The sequence below is a fragment of the Pistacia vera genome, unplaced genomic scaffold (genome assembly GCF_008641045.1).
Source record: "Pistacia vera cultivar Batoury unplaced genomic scaffold, PisVer_v2 Contig300, whole genome shotgun sequence".
Classification (NCBI taxonomy): domain Eukaryota; kingdom Viridiplantae; phylum Streptophyta; class Magnoliopsida; order Sapindales; family Anacardiaceae; genus Pistacia; species Pistacia vera.
In genome coordinates, this window is record NW_022196114.1 from 568,582 (window position 1) to 583,836 (window position 15,255).

At 35.8% G+C, this 15,255-nt stretch overlaps 1 protein-coding gene across 1 annotated transcript; it reads left to right on the forward strand.

The window, feature by feature from the left end:
- Positions 1-12,097: 12,097 nt before the first annotated feature.
- On the forward strand, positions 12,098-14,501 carry LOC116135536 (geraniol 8-hydroxylase-like). Its single transcript, XM_031421241.1, has 2 exons — positions 12,098-13,191; positions 13,733-14,501. Exons 1-2 carry the CDS (start codon positions 12,256-12,258, stop codon positions 14,351-14,353), a joined length of 1,557 nt encoding a protein of 518 aa, XP_031277101.1. The 5' UTR covers positions 12,098-12,255; the 3' UTR covers positions 14,354-14,501.
- The last annotated feature ends 754 nt before the right edge of the window (positions 14,502-15,255 follow it).

Genomic DNA, 15,255 nt, shown 5'->3' on the forward strand with positions numbered 1-15,255 from the left:
AAGGTTTTTTTTTTTTTTTAAGAGTTCATTAGTAGAAAATATACTTTACAAATCTCATTAATTTGTTTTCTACAAAGGAACTTTTTAAGGAATTTCATTTTATATTCATAAGAAATTTTATTGAACTTTCGATTTTAAGACATGCAGGAGAAGTTTGTAGTATCTTAGCTAAATCTTAAAAAAAATGTTATGTTTTTTTTTTTCGTGATGTTTTAAGTATTAATTCAAAGCAATTTATTAATGCATAATAGAATAAAGTTATTAATCAAGGAGATGGAACAATTTTTTAAAATATTTTAGTACATTATAATCTTCAAGTATTTATTTTGTTCTTATATATATATATATTAGTACTATATTATTTTTTAAATAAAATTTTCACTAAATTATTGCGCGAAATATAATGTTTTTCAATGGATAAATTGCAGTCTCAATATGATTTGGGAAAAAAGAAATAGCAGAAACGGGTGTATTTGCATATGTAAGGGATATTTGAGTTTTTTTATTGAACTTGGCCTTGATATTGACAAGGAAAGTTCCTGGAAATTGCAATATGGTCTTTGCAAATAAAAACAAAAAGAAGAGGATTATTGAATATTAGGTGAACCTAAGTTATCCCTAATGTAAAAAAATCCCGTGAAGTATATCTAATAGCAATAAACCCTTGGTTGTCAAATGCTAGGAAGTTTTTATCAATTTAAATAGAATAAGGATAACATAGTCATTGTTATTAGAGTGTTATAGGTCATACGGATTGTATTGGCCAAAATTCGTAACGGGCCTTATCAAGTTCAAACACGAAACATCTATTGTATGACCTTGTGCCAAGACCTAATTTTGGTTGGACTTACGCTAAGATCCACGCTATGAGTCAGCCCATTACACAAATCGAGCTACTCACGAAATAGATCATTCAACTACTAGTAAGATCATACCTTGAAGTTGGGTCTCGTCATAAACCCATTTGGGCTCTGGCTCATCGACCCATGGTTGCTCTAAAGAACACCCAGTTCTACTCATATCCTAATTCATCTATAGATTCAATCTTCATCCTAATACATCTAAGGGTTTCATCTACATTCTAATTCATCCAAGATCCGGAATCTTACATGAATTAGGACTCTTACTCCTACAAAGGCAAGTAAATCAAGACTTTCCTATTTACTCAAAGGGAGAATGACTTTTTCACCCCCAAGGTTAGGCAAAACAACACTTTCCCACCCATTAAGTTTCAAAACGACATTTTCCCACCCTCCGTTAGGTCCTGTTAGTGTTTTCTGTTAATATTTGACTGAAAAGACAAAAATACCCTTATATATTTGACTTTATTATTTTTTATTATTTTTTTAATATCAACAAATCAATTACCAAAATACCCACTCTTTAAAAATGAAATCACTAGTATGCCCTCAACTTTTATGAAAATTCAGTTACCAATTTATCCTTTTTTTATTAAAAATAACGTTTCAAATGTATGAAGTTACCGTTGGATTTTTAAAATATTAAAACCTGTAAAATTACCATTTTATCCTTATAGTTGCTGCAACCCTACATTGACATTTATACTTCAATTTTGTCAATTTAAACCTAAATAAAACAAAGTACTAGTATTACTAACGAATTTATATAAAAAAAAAAAAATTGTCAATTGAAAACCACTAAGCATAGGGAATTCAATACCAAGAAAGTAGGTTTCCACAAACTTTGTGCAAAGACAAAAAAATAGTACTATAGAATTAAAAGAGAAGCAAAGTGTAAAACCAAATAGCCACAAATTACAAAAATTTCATATATTTCCCATTCTATCTTGTTGCTTCCAAAAGTTGTCCTGAAAATAATTTATGCTGCCAAAATCGTAAATTCCTAGAATACTTCAATCTTCTTGCCTTCATGATATCTCCATCTTTCTAACATTAACTCTACACTTGAAATCATCGCTAGAATAATACCCTATACAAAAAAAATATATCATTCTTTAATATTCTGTCAACTGAATAGAGAACATCAAAGTAACCAGCAGTCAAGGCAAAATTTGTGATTGATCCCATAAAAATAACCATCAATTATTCAACAGAAAACATCAAAATAACCACAAAACAAGGCAAAATTTGCAATTTATCCAATCAAAATAACCATCAATTGAACAGAGAACATCAAAATAACCACCAAATGTCCAAATAACCATCAAAATAACCACCATTCTTTAATTTCATAATAACTAAAATAACACAAGAACATTGTTATCCAAGAAAATAATATATATCAACACAGATAGAATGAAATTATGAAGTAAAAGTGATAAGACCAGATGAAAGGCAAGACAATGAATAGTAGCCTCTAAGAAACCTTATCGATTCTGGACTATTAGAACCCTGAGTATGCCCATACACATATTTAGCTAAAATGGTAGTAAGGCCAGGAAAAGTCAATTCTGTGACACAGAAACAGCCGTCAATCAATCTTCACCAGTCTCTAAGCCAATGAGGAGACATACTATACGTCTTGATGAACAAGCAATTGACCACATTATAAAGTTGTTGAGAAGTGAATTATGACACAACCATCAGATNTGTATTTGCATATGTAAGGGATATTTGAGTTTTTTTATTGAACTTGGCCTTGATATTGACAAGGAAAGTTCCTGGAAATTGCAATATGGTCTTTGCAAATAAAAACAAAAAGAAGAGGATTATTGAATATTAGGTGAACCTAAGTTATCCCTAATGTAAAAAAATCCCGAGAAGTATATCTAATAGCAATAAACCCTTGGTTGTCAAATGCTAGGAATTTTTTATCAATTTAAATAGAATAAGGATAACATAGTCATTGTTATTAGAGTATTATAGGTCATACGGATTGTATTGGCCAAAATTCATAACGGACCTTATCAAGCTCAAACATGAAACATCTATTGTATGACCTTGTGCCAAGACCTAATTTTGGTTGGACTTACACTAAGATCCACGCTATGAGTCAGCCCATTACACAAATCGAGCTACTCACGAAATAGATCATTCAACTACTAATAAGGTCATACCTCGAAGTTGGGTCTCGTCATAAACCCATTTGGGCTCTGGCTCATCGACCCATGGTTGCTCTAATGAACACCCAGTTCCACTCATATCCTAATTCATCTATAGATTCCATCATTAGGATTTCATCTACATTCTAATTCATCCAAGATCCAGAATCTTACTCCTACAAAGGCAAGTAAATCAAGACTTTCCTATTTACTCAAACTCCATCATTATGAACTTAAAGTTCTACTAGGATTCAAGCTCCTAGGCTCACTATATAAACAGAGGTCTGACCTACCATTATTCATTCAATCTCAATACCACCTACTTGCTCCTAAAAGTTCTTGCTCTCAAGAACCATCGTCACCTTTGTCGTAGTTCTAGTCTCTGACAAGATTCCGGTAAACTTTCCTCCCTTAGCCCTCACTAAATAGTCTCCTAAGCCGCGCTAACTTGAGCGTCGGAGTGCCTACGACAGACACCACACCAATGTCCCCGTGAGCTTTGCGCTTGCTTCTTTCTGTGTGTAGGTCCAACAGATCATTACTGGCCTCAATCTCACAAGATCCGTCCATTCCGTAACTGTAGATTTTTATTGTCTACATGAACTTATACACAAGTGATTATTTAAGCATAATGAGTCAAGAAAACTTGTATAGAAGAAGTGATTAAAGTTGTGCGTTAGAAGACTTATGAGTTGAAAAGTTGTTTACATTATACAAAAGATGTTGTGTATAAAAAAACTTGTGTAGACTTATTGATGCCCCTTTTTGTCAAGGAAGTCCAATAAAATCAAAATGGATTAAATCAAAGAATCATATTAAAAAACTTCAAGTCAAGATTTCGATAAGGCCTATTGGGTTTAAAAACTCAAGATAGAGTGGAACCCAACCTTTTCAATAGGACAATACTTGCGAGGTATGGTATAAAGGTGCGAGAATATTTAATGAGACTTAGTAAACTCAAATTATGTGTTTGAATTTGTTCTATGTGTTTAATTTTATAACTCAAAGCATTAATATATGAGCATTATACTTTGCAGTACCTATTCCTGTTTCTCTTCATTCGCAAGCCTCATCTGTACCTATGTTTAATGGGCTTAATTTCTCTAATTGGTGTGAGCAAATCTAGTTCCACTTTAGATGTTTTGGATCTTGATTTGTCACTTCAATCAGAGAGACCAGCTGTTATTACTGATGCTAGCAACGAAGAAGAAATGACCTACCATGATGCTTGGGTAAGGCCAAACAAACTGAGCTTAATGTTTATGCGAATGAGTGTAGCAAAAAATATCAAGTCTACTCTTCCCAAAACTGATAATGCTAAAGAATTTATTAAATTTGTGGAAAAGCGTTCTCAAATTGCTAATAAGTCTCTTTTTGGGACATTAATGGCCACTTTAACCACCATGAAGTTTGATGGTTCTCATGGCTTGCATGAGCATATTATTGAAATGTCAAACATTGCGACAAGACTTAAGTCCTTGGGATGAGTGTCGATGAGAATTTCCTCCAGTTTATCATAAATTCACTGCCTCTTGAATATGGTTCATTTCAAATGAACTACAATACCATGAAAGATAAATAGAATGTGAATGAACTTCATGGAATGCTTGTTCAGGAAGAAACGAGGCTTAAGAATCAGGGAACTCATTCCATTCACCTCGTAAGTAGTCAAGGAGCTGGAAAGAAACATGGAATGGGTAAGTAGTGGCCAAGTAAGGAGAATGGTCCATTTTTACAAATCCATAAGAAGGAACATAAGAAAGATAAGTGTCACCGAGACACTTTTAGAAATACTGCTGGAAACATAAGGCATGGTTCAAAAAGAAAGGTGAGCCTAGTGTTTACGTATGTTTCGAATCAAATTTAGCTGAAGTTCCTTATAATACTTGGTGGATTGATTCTGGTTGTACTATTCNTATATAGTGGATTCATGTTGGTCAGTGTTATTTTAATCCCATTTAACATTAATCTGGTGGCAATAATTAACACTATATATCTTAGGATCATCCTTTATTCGGCCAACATCTTTTCAAGACTACTTTACCTCAATTATTTGCAAATTGACAAGTGAATGGGAGGAAGATCCAAGATTCTCTATCTTTGCTTTAAAATAAAAGGAAGAATAAAATAAAGAAAAAAGGCCAAGAGAAAGTTAATAAAAGCTTTAATTGAAATGGGGAATACAATCGAAAAAATCTTTGTGAGAAGAATGCCTACTTTATCTCAATCACATCAGCTATTTAAAGGTTTGTTCTACTAAGCCATTTCCACAAACCTCTCCAACCACTAACGTCATATTTATCACCACTATATCACTACTACCATTGCTAAAATCTTATCTAGATAAAAATAAAACAAAACAAAACAATCTATACCACTTTCTACCGTGAACAAGCCTCACACTACTACCACTACTAAAATCTTATCTAGATAAAAGCAAAACAAAACAAAACAACCTAAGTCACTTTCTACCATGAACAAGCCTCACTACTACCACTACTATAATCTTATCTAGATAAAAACAAAACAAAACAACCTAAGCCACTTTCTACCGTGAACAAGCCTCACGTGATAGCTATTTGACTTGGTAAACAAAATAAACAAAATAAATAAATGAACCACAATGACATCGTGTCGTACCGTAAGTTGCACTAATTTTTGACACTCCCCCTTAGTGCAAGCTTACGATCAACAATACCCAGAGCATCTCGAAAATCTTCAAACTTAGGCCTTGCCAAAGCCTTAGTAAATATATTAGCCACTTGATCGCTGGTGTGAACGCCTTTCAACTCAATCTCTTGATTCAATACTTTTTCACGAACATAATGATGTCAGACCTCAATATGCTTTGTTCGCGCATGGAAAACTGGATTTGATGCAAGTTTGATAGCACTTTCATTGTCACATTTGATCTGCACAGCATAGTTAACTTTGCACAACATGTCTTCGATCAACCCCTTCAACCAAATGCATTCTTGTGCAGCCATGGTTACTGCCACATATTCAGCTTCAATGTTAGACAAAACAACAACAGCTTGCTTCTTGCTACACCAGGAAATCACAGCTGAACCAGTGTTAAAACAATAACCTGAAGTTGAGCGGCGATCATGTGTATCTGCAACCCAATCTACATCAGTGAATCCACTTAACAAAAAATTATTGCATCTCTTATATAAAAGGCCATGACTGAGAGATCCTTTTATATAACGTAAAATTCTTTTTGCCGCATCTAAATGAGAAGTTTTTGGATCTTGCATAAACTGTGAAACAACACCAACAGAATATGAAATTTCTGGCCTTGTGATGGTTAAATATATTAAGCTTCCAACAAGTTGTCAGAACTTTTTAGCATCCTTCAATAGCTTCCCTTCATCTTTCTTCAACTTGAGATATGACTCCATAGGAGTAGCCATTTCTTTTGACTCCCCCATGCCAAAACGCTCCAAGAGACTTTTTGCATATCCTTTTTGAGAAACAAAATAACCTTGATATGATTTTTCCACTTCTAGACCAAGGAAACATCCAATCTCTCCCAGATTTTTCATCTCAAAACGCAAAGATAAATCATTCCTTAAATGAGAAATTTATGATTCATTATCTCCTATTATTATCATATCATCAACATATAATAATACCAACAGATGCATATTTGATTCTAATTTTATGAACAAACTAGAATCTGAATCTGAAACTTTAAAGCCACAAAAGATGAGATATTGGGCAACTTTACCATACCAAGCACGCAGTGCTTGTTTTAGACTGTAGAGTGCTTTCTTTAACCGGCATACATGATGTGGAAATTGCTTAGAGACAAAACCTTGGGGTTGCTCCATAAATACTTCACGATTCAACTCTCCATAAAGAAATGCATCATTTATGTCAAGTTGCCACAACTTCCAATCTTTAAAAGCAGCACGTGAAAAAATTGATCTCACTATCACCATCTTTGCTACTGGACTAAAAGTCTCCTCGTAGTCTAATCCATAGCTTTGAGAAAAACCACGGGCAACTAAACGAGCTTTCAACCTATCAATCGTCCCATCTGATTTTTTCTTCAACTGATAAACCCATTTGCAAGTGACTGGCTTAGAATTTTCTGGTTTGGGTACTAACTCCCACATCTCATTTTTGTCTAATGCTTCAATTTCTTCTTGCATTGCTCTTTCCCATTTTAGACAATCTTTGGCTTCCTCATAGCTTGCTGGTTCTTCTGCACTTAAAGCTCCTATAAAGAAACATGAGGTCACTGTGCAATGATTAAGTTGTACCTCATAATCTTTTAGATAATCTGGCTGCCTTGTCTCCCTTGTTGATCTTCTCACTGCTTGTTGCTCACCATCTCCTGGTCTTTGAATAGTTTGCCTTGGAGATTCATTTTCTATTTCATCATTGCTACGTGCTTGCAAATTAATTTCAAGAGATAGAGGCTCAAAGTTGTCTTGAGCATCATCAAGAGCAATATTTTTTACCACGGGCTTTTGAGCAGAACATAAAGATGATACTTCATCAAACACCACATCTCTGGAAGTAAAAAATTTATTTGTTCCTGGATCCATACACCTCCAACCCTTCCTATAAGAGTCATAGCCAACAAATACACATTTCTTTGCTTTCGAGTCAAGTTTGGATCGATTAGATTTAGGAACATGAACATAACAATAGAACCAAATACCCGAAAATAATTCACATTTGGCTTTTCACCACGTAAAATCTCAAAAGGAGATTTTTGTGTACCTGACCACGAAGGTAACCTATTTATCACATGACATGCACACTGAATAGCTTTTGCCCAAAGCTCTCAAGGAAGATTCTTGTCATGCAACCATGAAAGACAAACTGAAGCAAGATGACCAAGTTTCCTTTCTGCAACCTTGAATTCCATAAACTTAGATAATGTTTCACTATTCTCTTTCAAAAATTTCACCCAAGTGAATCGTGAGTGATCATCCACCAATACCATAACATAACAATGTTTGCTATAGCTTGGTGTTCTCGTTGGTCCCATCAAGTCTGTATGAACCAATTTAAATAAGGTGGATCTGTGATTTGATGAGCTTTTGAAAGAAAGACGATGTGATTTGCCATATTGGCAACCTTGACAAATCACATTCTCACGTACATCCTTCAAAGTTGGTGTGCCATTTATCAACTTTTTAGAAGAAATCTGCTGCAATATTTGGTAGCCTACATGACCCAATCGAGCATGCCAAATTGCGGCACTATTGATTTGGCTAGTTTTCTTTACATAGGCTTCACCTGCTAACAAAACGAATAGAGAACATTTCTTCTTACTAGTAAGAATAACATCAGCAGATATATCTTTCACATTATCAAACACCTTCACATCATTTGGACCAAACAAAACATATTTTCCAGAATTAGTAATTTGAGAAACTGAAACTAAATTTTTCTTCAAACTTGGAACATGATAAACATCATTCAACTTGACACTGCTACTTCTTGTATCATCAACAACATCGATTGTCATGACACCTTCTTTTGCTACCGGATAGGTTGAGTTATCTGTAGTAACAATAACCTGCTCTCCATGGTGTTGATGCATTTCCGAGAACAATGTGTCATTTCCGATTACATGGTGTGAACAACCTGAATCAATGATCCACTCCTCTTTGTCGTTGTTGACATAATTAACAAGAGTTTGGACTGACTTTTCTTCAACTTCTTCAACAATAAAACATTGCTCCCATTTGAGTTGATCATCTCCTTCACTTGCACATGCAACATTAACTTTGGAAATCTTCACACGACAATTTCTCTTAATATGCCCAGTTTTCTCGCATCTGAAACATTTGATAGATTTCTTACTTTGTGAATTGCCATCTTTCTCTGCACTTGAGTCTTCTTCTTTAGTCTTGTTCTAGGCTGATGTATTCTTCTTGTTTGGCTTCCCCTTTGAGAAGAGAACAGCGTCAGATTCAAAATTTTTTGCCATTTGTTTAGCCAAAGCTTCTTGATTAGAGAGCAAGTTCTCTAACTCCTCTACAGAAGGCTGTTGTGACCACCCTTGAATATAGGTGACAAAAGGCCCGTACTCCTTTCTCAATCCACCGACAAGATACCAATGTAGACGCGCTTCACTAATCTTGTCATCCGCATCTATCTCTGAAATTTCAGCACAGATACTTTTAACTCGTAAAAAGTATTCTAAAATTGACATACCTCCTTGTTTTAACATTGCCAACTCATTCTCCAATAGCTGTAACCTTGCTGTATTCTTCTTAGTACACAACTTTTCAAGCGTGTCCCAGACTTCTTTTGGAGAGCTAACATCACGAACATGATCAATAAACTCTTTGCTAATAGATGTCCTCAAAGCAAAAAGAGTCTTGCCACACTTGATCTTCCATTTCCTTCGTGACTCGGCATGCTCAGGAATATCAGTAGGAATCCCTGCATCAGTATCAGTAACTAATTCCCACAAATCCTGACCTTGAAGATATGCCTCCATACACATTCTCCAGTACTTGTAGTTATTATTGGCTGCAAGCTTCTCCATCCTGTACTGAGTATTTCCCCCATTTGCTACCTCCATTGCTGCAAACAAAAAAAAACTTTCTTTTCACAGCTTTCAAACTCCTGCAACAAGACAAGCTTGATAGACAAGACAAAAGAATGGCATTCCCACTGGTTCTGATACCATAAAATAAAAAGAAGAATAAAATAAAGAGAGAATGCCAAGAGAAAATAAAAGCTTTAATTGAAATGGGAAATATAATCAAAAAATCTTTGTGAGAAGAATGCGTACTTCATCTCGATCACATTAGCTATTTAAAGACCTGTTCCACTAAGCCACTTCCCACAAATCTCTCCAACCACTCACATCATATCTATCACTACTACCACTACTAAAATCTTATCTAGATAAAAACAAAACAAAACAACCCAAGCCACTTTCTACCATGAACAAGCCTCACGTGATAGCTATTTGACTTGGTAAACAAAATAAACAAAATAAATAAATGAACCACAATCACATCGTGTCGTACCTTAAGTTGCACTAATTTTTGACATGCTTTGCTTAGTAGGGATAGTGTTTCATGCCCAGAGTCAGATTCAAATACCTCAATACCGGTATACTCCGAATTCATACCTTTGTTTTCTATGAGGGACCTCCTATTTTAAAATCCTTTCATAAATCCCTCTTTCCCTTCTTATAAACCCCGAAACGGAAAAATAAACTTTTGAAGCCGATGAGGATGCCACTGGGGAGCTTGCTTGCTTTTCTCTTAGTTGTCCTTCCTTCCCACCAACTATGGGAAACTCTCCAGTCTGCCAGTCTTCCGTTTTCCCTACTAAAGATGAGTCGTTGTCTTCCAGTTTGTCTTCTACAACAAAATAAACAGATAGTTTCCTTAGTGCCTATTCAGATCAAAACATTGGATGTAGGTCCCTACAAAAAATTGACATAATTTTTTGTATTTTTTTTTAAGCTAGATATACACCTTTAATTAGTATTTCATAGTGGTGGTTACTGGTGAAAAGAAAAGCCATTACATGTGGCAACATATAGTTAATTTTAATTATATGAACTCATGTGTCCGTACGGTGATCTGGTAAATTCTTTTAACTCCTATAAGAAATATAATAATATTTTGCTTATAACTGAGTCATAAAAACAAACAAAAATAAGATAAAATTCATATAAAATGACTACTATATCCTCTGTTTTTTGTCTGTTTGTATAACTCAGTTGTAAGCATAGTATTGTTCTAAGAAATATTAAGAAGAAATTCAAATTTCATTTAGACTGACTTCTCAAATGGTAAACACATTATTTTTCATATGATTGTGGGGTGGGGAATAGGGAGCATTGCTATAATCCAATAAGCTCTCTATCGAAATGAAAACAATTTTGGACTCCTATCGTTATATTATAGCTGGATTTAGTGAATGAATGGAGTGTAAAAGACCGGTAACCCACTGATTCGTGTCGTTGGCTTGTTCAACGAGGTTGTGGCTCAAGCAAAACTAGCCATCGCTTTGCTTGGCCATGCTTGAGCCACAACCTCACTTGGCCATAGAGGTGGGCAAGGCTTGGGCCTAGCGATCCTAGGCCTAGGGGGATCGGGCCCAATTTTTGAAGGACCGATCCTGGGCCCATAGGACCTGTCTTGGCGTGGGACACGTCTTATGGGTCCATGACCGATCCTATTTATTATCATTATTTTTTTTTTTGGTAAAACTATATTTTGGCCTTTACATTTATTGTCAAATTGATATTAAATAGGGGGTTTGGGATATTTCACAAGAGTTAAATGGAAGGGGTTTGGGCCCGAACCCTCCTCTCTTATGTCCTAGGACCGGTCTTTATAGGACCGGGTTTTTGGGGGACTAGGCCTAATTCCCATCTCTATTTGGCCACGCAAAACAACCATCAGTTTTCATTATTTTATCTCTTTATTCAATTTCATAGTCAGGGTATTTATCTTTCATTTGTTTGTCCAATTTTCCTTTTATCCAAACATAATAAAAATATCTTGAAGGGTAAAAAAGAGACGTTAGTTTTCTTTGTTCATGACTACTACTTGCACTAATATTTTGAATCATGATTATTCTAAAGAAATCATATGAAAAAATCAACAGACAAATACAGCTGTAAAAAACTACTTATATAAAATTAATAATATATTTTCGGAACTATTATTTTTACGAGATTATCTTCATTAAAATATTATTTCACGATAGTATAGTGTATGTATGAATATTTTCAATTGCAAAGAATACGAGTGATAGAATTAAACGTAATATGCCCCTCTACACATTTATCTCATTTATATCCTTTCCCACATCGATCGGTCAGGCTAGGGGTCAAACAGATTGGGCTTGGGCTGATGATTTCTATTAGTTTGGGTGACAAATCTGGCTGGCCTGGAATCCACGAAAAACGGGCGATGCTGAAATTGACAATGAGCGAGAGAAATTTGAGACGTGGGTTACTTTGACGTTTTTAACCTTCAATTATTAAAATAAAATAAATAAGGTTAGATTAAGGGTAAAAATAGGGAATAATCAAGGTCGGGTGGGAATAAAGTAGGTAACTAACAACTTCACATCAAGACAAGAAGATCCCATTTCCAGCTCCCTCCGAACTTTTCACAGTAAAAAAGATCCACTCTTGTCTTCACTCTCTCCATCAGCATTAAATTATTCGCCTCACTCCTCACAAAAATCAATCCCATGCTGAATTCAACATCTCATTATCCCACAACGCCATGGCCCTCGTCTTAACTCTCCTTCAATCTCTTCCTTCTGATAACATTCCACTCATCATACTTTTCACTTTCTCTTCTCTTTTCGCCGTTTTCTTCCTCAAATGGTGGTTAGCAAAATGCAAGAACCCAATCCCTCCATACCCACCTGGCCCACGTGGCGTTCCCTTACTGGGTAACCTCCCCTCTCTCGACCCGGAGCTCCACACTTACTTCATGCGCCTTTCACGCGCCTACGGCCCCGTTTACCAGCTCCGTCTCGGGAACAAAATCGGCATCGTATTGACTTCTCCTTCTTCAGCTCGCCAAGTCCTCAAAGACCACGACACCATTTTCGCCAACCGGGACGTGCCCATTACAGGTCTGGTCGCAACTCAAGGCGGGCATGACATTGTTTGGAACCCGTATGGACCAGAGTGGAGGATGTTGAGGAAGATTTGTGTTCTCAAGATGCTTAGCAACAAAACCCTGGACTCCGTTTACGCGCTTCGGCGGCGTGAGGTCCGACAGACTGTTGGGTACATATACAGTCGGGTCGGGTCACCCGTTAACGTTGGTGAACAAATGTTTTTGACGATACTGAACGTGATTACGAACATGTTATGGGGCGGGTCCGTTCAGGGTACGGAGAGGGCTAGTTTGGGCGCGGAATTTCGGGATTTGGTATCTGAGCTGACGGAGTTATTGGGTCAGCCGAATATATCGGACTTTTTTCCGGGTTTGGCACGGTTTGATTTTCAAGGACTGGAGAAGAAGATGCATAGGTTAGCTGGGAAATTGGATAGGATGTTTGATGGGATGATTGAACAACGGCTGAGGATTAATGGAGAGAGTGGGAAGCAAGAGAGTGAGGATTTTTTACAGTTTTTACTTGAGCAGAGGGATGGAGGTGATTCCAAGACACCTTTTACCATGACCCATGTCAAAACCTTGCTTATGGTAAGTCTTTTTTTTAAATCTTATTATTATTAGTTTATTTATTATTCCTTTAATTACTTAAATACGAATGAATAATATTAGTGATATTAAAAAGTTAACCAAATTTTTTGTCATAAATAATTTCAAATCTTAAACTATATTAATGGCGACAGGGGCGGATCCAAAGTGTATTAAACAAAAATTAAATACATTATTTCATTTAGTTTGACTTTGGCCCACCCTTAATTTTTATTGTCAAATATTAAAAAATTGTGGCCCACTCTCAATTTTAGAACTAAAAATTTTTGTTTGGCCCACCCTAATAAAGATTTCTGGATCCGCCCCTGAATGGCGATACATCTTTTGTCATAAATAATTTTTTGTAGTGATCTTTTCTGTTACAACTTGTGAAATTTGTAGCACTTTACTTATTCTAATCTGACTTTACACAGTTCATGTTAAGTTTAAATTATAGATATGATATTTTGTCTAATTTCTACCTTCTTCCAAACTGTGTAATTTTCATGAGTTCTTTGACATGGGTTGGTGAATTTGTGGACAGGATATGGTGGTGGGTGGGAGCGATACATCCTCCAATGCAACCGAGTTCGCCATGGCTGAACTAATCAACAAACAAGAGGTAATGAAGAAAGCCCAACAAGAGTTAGACCAAGTAGTTGGAAAAAACAACATAGTAGAAGAATCCCACATCCAAAAATTGCCATATTTATATGCTATAATGAAAGAGACCTTGCGTTTGCACCCCGTCCTCCCACTATTGGTTCCCCATTGCCCCTCTGAAACTTGCACCATTGACGGTTACACAATTCCGAAGGGTTCACGAGTCTTCATCAACGTGTGGGCGATTCATAGGGACCCTTCGATTTGGGAGAATCCATTGGAGTTTTATCCGGAGAGGTTCTTGAATGGGAAATGGGATTACAGTGGAAGTGACTTCAGTTATTTCCCATTTGGGTCTGGGCGAAGAATTTGTGCTGGCATAGCTATGGCGGAGAGAATGTTCATGTATTCACTGGCCACACTTTCGCATTCTTTTGATTGGAAAATGCGGGACGGAGAGAAAGTGGATCTCACTGAGAAGTTTGGGATTGTTTTGAAGTTGAAGACGTCTGTTGTGGCAATCCCAACACCAAGGTTATCTGATTCAGCACCGTATGAGTAGCCACAGAATGCGCAATTAATTGTTATCGTGAAATATTTGGGAATGTTTGACACGCGACATTGCATAACATTAAGTAAATTGTATGACATAGTATTGTATTGTATTGTATTATTATACCGTATGAAGTGTTATACGATGTTTGATAGAACATTACTTTATATTATTTTCATACTATAATGTATCAAATAATACTTAATACTATTTAATGCCACATGTTAAACACACCCTTCAATTATTAATCAAGTTGATAATACTTCTCTTAAGTTTTACACCGCAAAGGACCGATATATAAGAAAAGATATATAACAAGAGTCTCCACTTTTACTTCTCTAAATCTTCCATTTCAAGTTCAACGACATCCCAAAATCTTCTCCCTCTTTTACCCTCTACAAAACCCTAGAGAGTCTTTTTAGTTCTAAGAAAAGTTTTATGGTATAACAAAGAGAGAGAGAAAAAAAATACATTTCACTTGATTAGGTTTAACCATATGATAAACAATTTATAAAGTTCTAAATATGACGATTATATATCAATTTTCATGATGTGTTATTATTTTAAAGAGTAAACAACTTTTTCCCACCCAAGGTTTGCCTTAATAACACTTTCCCACCCAAAGTTAATATTTTGTTACTACCCAAAGCCTATTTCGACGGCAAAATTTCTCTCCATCACCATCATTTAAACTTCCGGTCTCCTCTATACAAAACCCCTTTCACTCTAGTACCTGATTTCTTACCGATTGCCAGCCATTGCAAATCTAGGGTTTCCTGTTCTTAGCTAATTTCTGACTGATTTCGGTGGCAAATATTCAATCAGCCAGCACTATCATTTGATCCACCGACTTCCACTTTTTAAAAACCCTCTTACCATGACTCCTGGTAACTTGTCAAACGTTAGTTGAA